Here is a 7,131-nt window from a genome sequence, read left to right on the forward strand (position 1 = left end):
TCACTTCTCTCCTTTCTTCTTCTTGGCCTCGTTCTTCTCATCCTCCTCTACCTTGATGGCCACTGTGTCCACGCTGTCCTTCTTCTTCTTCTTCTTGTCCTCTGAGGGGTAGAGGAAAGAGCCCATCGACAGAGGTGAGACAAGCTCTTGGGCTTACACGATGCCTCCATATCCAGCCCTTTTCTTCCTCCTTCCTTCCAAGCCTCTCCTTCCTCACACTGACCGATTTCTATGCTCTGGTCCCCAGGGAGAGGGCTGGGTCCCCTCCCTGAGCCTACCGTGGGTATTGGGGAGAGCTAGGGTGACTCTGGGTGGTGAGGCACAGGCCCCCGCCAGATCAGCAGGGTGAATGGGGGCTGGGTTTGGGGCCGGGCCTACTCACCTCCGGGGATTTCTGTGAGCTCATTGAGGGGTGGCACTGTCTCTAGTTTGTCCGTGTACATCTTGGCTGCCTTTCGCTGCAGGTACCGGGCTTCAATCTCTTTCCGGGTCCGTGGCACACGGCAGTTAAAGATGCAGCACAGAATGATAACTGGAGGGAGGACAGAGCAGGCTTGACTGGGGCTGGACCTCAGACACCCAGGAATGGTGCCCACATTTTAGCCTGCCTCCCTTTTTCCACATGTTTCACCCAAGAGACTGTGGCAGGAGGTTCCTCATCTTGGCAAAGCCCTGTGGGCCCTGGGATTGCCAAGAATCTGTCCTGAGCAGGACTGGGTTCATGCAGCACAGAGCCCCACTCGTAGAAGGTCCTTGTGCTTGGTTCAATGCTCTGATCCCACCGTCTTGAAGTCATTATTTTTGAACAAGGGGGTCTCATAGTTTGACCTTGCACTGGTCCTCTCAATGACCACATTCCCGGGGCTGAGGTTGAGAGCTCCAGGAAGCCAGGACAAGAGCCTGCGCTATGGCTCAAGCTATGGTTTCTGGGGGCTGTCCTGTCCTTTCTATTCAGGCCTCCAGAGGTGCTCCCCTGCCCCCGGAGAGGACCTTAGACAACAGGATGTGTCTGCATCCTTCTCACCTTCCCTGAGGACAAATCGAAGCTCCTCCTGGCTCTGAGAGCCCGTGAGAGGGCACAGGCCCTGCCCTGGGGTGTTCACCTCAGACACTTATTCCAGGAGTGGTTTTCCGGAGGAGTGCAGCTGTGCCCACGCAAGCTGGGCTGTGGCATGGAGCTGGCCTGTCTAGTGATGGGCAGAGCAGGGCAGGGCTTCCAGGACCTGGCTGGGACTGAGTTTATTATTCTAAGGCCCAAACGGTCTGACAACCTGGGCCCCAACCTCAGGGGAGGGGATGGCACTGTTTCCTATTATAAATCAGATGACCAGACGTTACTTCCTGGCACACTCCTGGGGGCAAGAGGGAAGGGCAGGACAAGCCAGAACTATTTTGAGAAAGATGGATCAGCTCCCAGCTTGAGCAGGGGTGGCCTCTGAGGTCATCCTGTGCAACTCTTTCAGGCAAATATTGTAGCCCCGCTGAGCCTCACTCAGGCTCACAGAATGAAAGAGAGGAATGAACAAATGGGTGATCTCAAAGACTTTGCCGCTAAGGAAAGGACTGGATGCTTGAATCCAAGTGGAGGAGCCAGTAGCATCCAGCACATTGGGGGGCTGCACACTGCTGTGCAGGGGAAGACCTGAGCAGGCAGAAGGCCTTTCTCATCAAAGAGCTGGGTTCTAGGCTTCCCTGCACCTGGTGTGTGTGCCTGAGGCCACGTGACCCTACTGGCCTGGGCCACCTCTTCCAGTCTCTCTACCAGGCCCCTCCTTGGGACATACCCACTCCGGCTCTCCACAGAAGTTGGGTTCAGGCCCGGGGAGGCCCTGGCTTCAAAGGGCATGCAGGAGTCAGCTACTGGCAACCAGAGCGGGGTTTGCCTACCACCCCTCACTCTAGACCTGGCCTGGTTGCTTTTCAAAGAAAGAGAGAAACCAAGTGTCTTAGATCAAGTTCCAGGCACTACGCAGTGGCTTAGGATAGAAGTCCCTGGAGTGAAGTTGGCGCCCAAGGCACTCTAGCCCCTATGGACAAGGTTCTGGGGTGATGCTCCTCCGACACCATTGACAAGGGTGTGCCATCCCTACTGTCCAGCACCTTGATTGGATGGTGACAGGTGTTGACCTGCTGCTCAGTGGCCCTTGAGACCACCCCTTCCCTTTTCTAAGAAGTGGGGTTAAGAGTAGGAGTCAGTCTGTGGTTGAGGCCCAAGTGCCTCTTTGGGTCTGATACTGCAACTTTCTTGTGTGACCCCAGGTATTGCCAATTTCTGGGGTCAAGCAGAGCCTGGGAGAGGCCAGTGTGCATCTGGAAACCCCCCAGTGCCCTGAGCCCTCTCCCCGGGCTGTCCTATAGTTGCTTACTGGACCTCACCCCCGCAGCTCCCCTGTCCCCTGCCTCTTGATGCTGGAGGTTGTTGCCCTCTCTGGGGATACCTCGGCCGGGGCTGCAGCCCGAGTGTCTGGCTGGAGGACCTCCACTGAGGCCTGGCTGGTTCTCAGTCTTGCCTAGGCACAAAAGGCAGCCTCTTGCGCAGATCCTGCTCCCACCTCAGCCGTAAAGGAATGGTGGAAGGGGTGTGGATATTTTTCTGCAGAGAGGACACTTTTGGTGCCAGAAGCAGCAGCACATGCAAATCAGATGTCACTCTCTCCCTCAGAGCCCGCACATCTGGATGGATGCTTCATTATTGGCCCTGCATCCTAGGGGATCTTATCCTGGGACAGAACTGTCAATGCTCCCTTAGCTCCTTCACCTCCCCCCTCACCCAGGGTGCAATAGTTAATGGCCTATAGTGGCCATGAGGACCTTGTGTGGAGGCTACTTTCCTTCCTTCACCCATACCATCCCCCTGCCTGACAAGGCCTAGGTCATCCTCCCGTGGATCTTCAGCTGAGGACCCCTTCTCTATGAAGCCTCTGTGGGGTGGGGCTGGGGGGATGGGTATTCTTTCCCTTCACGGCCTGTATCCCCTATCCACCCTCCCCCACCCCGCCACACACACCTTGGCCTCATAGGAATGTCTCTCAGACTCTGCTTTAGGCCTCTGTGACCTCCCCCCCGAGCCCGCATGGTCTGACCCCTCCCTTAACTCTGGATCCCCTCTCTACGCGGGCCCAAGGGTGCATGCCAAGTCCACTTCTGTGCATCAAGCAACTCCCAATCCCAGGAGAGGAGGGTCTCCTGCTTCTAATTGAGGTGGCTGTGAGTCATTCTGAGAAAATGGTATTTGACAAGGCAGGGTTTGCAGCCCGAGAGCCACATCTGCTGGGCATCTGGGGAGCCTCTGGGCTGAGCTGTGGCCACGGGTGGCCTTGCTGGGGCCCCTGGGTGTGGGCCCTTTAAGCTGGCCAAACTGCAGGAAAAGCATCGGGAGGCCAGAGATAGGGAAAAATGACATGTCCTCATCCTGGTTCAGTGGAGTCCCCTGTAATTTCCATAATTGCTGTGTGGCTGGTCGGCAGAATACTTCAGGTCACCAGCGGCCTGTCAGCCTCCACAGGGACTTTGTGTGAATCAGGAGGTGCCAAAAACCACAGTGGGCCTCCTGCAGGCGCCGGGCCTGCTTGCACTGCCCGGAATTGCTGCCCTGAGCCCCTGGGGGTGGTGCTGGGGGGGCAAAGGGACAGCGGGTGCTGTGTTCCCACTGCAGCGAGGTGGGGAGGGTGGGGAACGGCTACTCACTGATGGACAACACGAAGAGCGAGAAGATGCCCACCACGTGCCACAGGCGCATGTCCCAGAATACCACGGTCTCCTTGGTCAGCGGGGGTGGCTTGGGCTTGGGCGGTGCCGTGCTGGGCTGTGGGTCAGATGACAGGGGAGTGAGCCAAGCAGAGGCGAAGCGCTGGACTGGACCGAGAGACGGACCTAGGTCCCAGCAGGGACCCAGCCCAAGTATTTCAGAATCTCCTGGAATCAAGTGTTTCAGACATTTATAACCAATGCCCTAGACGTGGGAAGTTGCAGATTTAGGTCACAAGAGGAGAGTGGAGCCCCAGTACCCCATAGCCAGGGTCTTGGAATTGATGCTTGGGGAAACCAAGGCATGAGGGGGCAAATAGAAATGACCAGTCCCAGTCAGGTTCAAGTTTCCTCCAGGAAACCCAGGGGTTTCTTCCTGCTCTGGTCCTGGGCCCCACATATGCAGGCGAGGTCTCAGGACCAAGGCCAGAGACAAGACAAGGCTGTGCTGCCCTGGGGGACTTTGCTCTCCTGTACACACGGGGCAGGGTGGGTGTGGAGCTGGAGTCAGCGCCTCATAGCTCTGCTGCCTGTCCAGGACCCCCACTAGGTAGCCTCAACAGTCACCCCCCCATGAGAGTCACCTCCTCTGAGTCCTCACCAGACAACACTAGATAATTTGTCTGCAATGTGGCAGCGACACCTGGAGGCCAAAAGATGTAAGCGTGACTGGCGCGAGCCAGGCACAGCCAGCTACCTCCCACTTTCCCATTGGGACACCACCCTGCTCTGGGGTCTAGGGGACACAGTCCTGCATGAGGGGTCTAGGAGACGTGATTCTGCCCTGGGAGACTGAGGGGACAGGCCCCTGACCTATGGGGTTGACCTGTGGGGTTGTCACCCAGTTTGGCCGAGGGGTGGGATGGGAGCTGGTGCTCAGGGAGAGAGGACCATCTGCAGTACTTCTTCCCTGGTTCCCCAGGTAAGGACAGACATGAGGGGTATCTTCTGGCTCTCTGGGAAGGAAAGGCAGTGCTCAGCTCACCCACCCATCCAGTCCCTCCCCTATCCATGGACATGGATTGGGCGCCTACCATACGCCAGGCACTTGCTCATCTAATGACCACCCTCTGGCATGTGATGGGACACTCAGAGGACCAACAACCTGTCCTGGGAAATGCAAAGGACCTGTGTGCCAGGGCTTGGTACATGATTCCCCGTACTTTTCTTCTTACTAGGGTGAACTGTGGTAGGAGCCGTCTTTTCTCTGGGCCTCAGTTTCTCCATCTGTAGCTTGAGTGGGATGGTTCTAGGTCTCTGGGAAGCTCTCTCTCTACCCAGCCTGAGCAATAAAATTGACAGGACACCCCTTCTCGGCATCATCCTGAGTCAGGATCCATTTTCAGGGTTGGGTACATGTATGAGGGTCAAAGAAACTGTGGGTTCAGGGCATATAGCTGGGGTTGGGCACATGTGTGGTTGTGGTACGTTTGGTGTGGTGGGGCACATGTCTGTAGATTGGGGCAGAGCCTGCACAGTAGCGGGTTCCCTGACTCTAAGTCTCAGTCTGTTGGCCTGGTTGGGTTGTATGATCAGAAGACTCCAGGCCCACAATAAAGATCTCAGGTTCTGAGGCTGGACATCTGAGAGCTCACTTTTGACACATTCTTGTTCCACCTGTGTTCTGGTGGAAGTGAGCCTGTGCTCTCACCCTGACAGGGGCCTTAGGTGGAAAACAACAGGTAAGAGTCCAGCATCTTGTGGGCACTGCTGGGAACTCTGAAGCTTGGAGAACCTGGCCTCCATCAGCTCCTCATAGCCCGATGGAGGGCCCTGTCTATAGGGGTTAGGGTGAGAGGAGTTCAGGACCCCATCCCTGCCTTTCTTTCTGGTGTTTCTCTGGACTCCCAGGACTTGACCAGTTCTCTGCTCAGACTATAGGCAGATAGCAGGCAGAGGGACCCCAAGTGTCTTCCCTGATGGTCTGGGAGGAGATGTGTTTCTGGAGGCTGGAGGAAGTAGTCCTTGCTTCAGAATTGAAGCAACCCACCATCAGCCTTCTTCTGCACCCAAACTGGCTCAGTTCCTGAACTTGAGGGCCCAGGGCAGCAGATGAGGGGTCCAAGTATACTCCATGGAGCTTAAGTAGCCTGACTCCCCTCACTGGAACTGGCATCTGACTCCAGCCCAGCTTTCTGACCACACCTCCTGGTCAGCAGCAGGGACAGGCCAGCATTCAATGCAGGGCTCTGTCCCAAGCCCCTCTGACCCCTCCAGGGTATGCCACTGTCCTCCAGTCCAGCCACCTTGCTATCTCTTCTGCTTCTGTGTCCCTGCTCTCTCAAGTCTGCCCCTGCCTGCTAGGCTCCAGCTGCTCCCTGCCCCCTATTCTCTGGCCCTGCCTGTTGGGCCTTCTCCCTCTGACCTCACGCTCCAGGATTCTGGGCTTGGTCTTCCTCTTTTCTTCCCCTTCCTGGCTCAGCAGGAAGAATATAGAGGGAGCAGGGACATGGCCCCTCCTACACATGGCCCCCTCCCTGCCCTTCCCGGCCCAGGCTCCTCACTGCTTTCTGAACTATCTCAGCAGCTCCTTCTGCCTCTCCCAACGTGCGCTTTTGCAGTTTATTCTCCCCTTCCCAAACTAGGACTCATCACCACTCTCCTGCTCACAAATCTTTGCTATCTCCGGTTTTCACCAGGATCAAGAAAGACCTGAGTCCCTGGGTCCTGCCCTACCTGCACCTCCCTCCAGAGCCTAATGCTCCACACCCAGATGAGCTCAGCACACGGTTGCTCTGTGAAGGGCATCCTGATCTTCCTGCCCGCATCCTCCAGCTTGGAACGCCCCCCTCACCTCCTCCCCAGAGCTATGTCGCCCCTACTAACAAGGGGTCCTGGAGAATTTCTGGAGGCAGCAACTTTCTCCTCCAGCAGACTCTAGGACCGGGGACTAGATCTCCCCCATCAGACCAGAGGTCACTGGAACCACAGACTATAACCCCCGTCCCCCCTCCGTTAGACCAAACATTCAGGATAGGGGCTGAGTGTCCCCCATCAGGCTTGGCAAGACTGTTCCTCAGATTGGGAACCTCTAAAAATTTGGGCACTTCTCCCCTATCACGTTAATGTTAGGGATGTCAGGGGCTGTGCCCTTCCTTCACACCAGGGGTCCTAACCTGGGGCCTGAGCCCACCCCACGGTCAGGAAGCACTTGGTCAGGGCTGTGTCACCCCATTAAGCGAGGTCTCCTAGAGCAAGAAGGGCAAAGCCAGCTTTCAGGCAGAAAGATGCCCCCCACCCCCCCGGAGGGCGACAGCCACCCCAACCCTTCCGCGCCGCCCGCCTCACCTCCACCAGCTGCCCGGCGACCCCCGCGAGGCACACCCCCAGCGCCGCGCCGCCCAGCACCCACGGGGGCCCCGCGCCCCGCCGCGGCCCCGCCAT

General features: G+C 57.2%; 1 protein-coding gene across 1 annotated transcript; it reads right to left on the bottom strand.

Moving 5' to 3' along the window:
- Positions 1-7,131, bottom strand: TMIE (transmembrane inner ear; the record flags this gene model as incomplete). The annotated part of the gene is made up of 4 exons (XM_084247691.1): positions 1-101; positions 383-532; positions 3,688-3,805; positions 7,036-7,131. 4 exons carry the CDS (start codon positions 7,129-7,131, stop codon positions 1-3), a joined length of 465 nt encoding a protein of 154 aa, XP_084103817.1.

Source organism: Talpa europaea, assembly GCF_964194135.1.
Source record: "Talpa europaea genome assembly, chromosome: 11".
Lineage (NCBI taxonomy): Eukaryota > Metazoa > Chordata > Mammalia > Eulipotyphla > Talpidae > Talpa > Talpa europaea.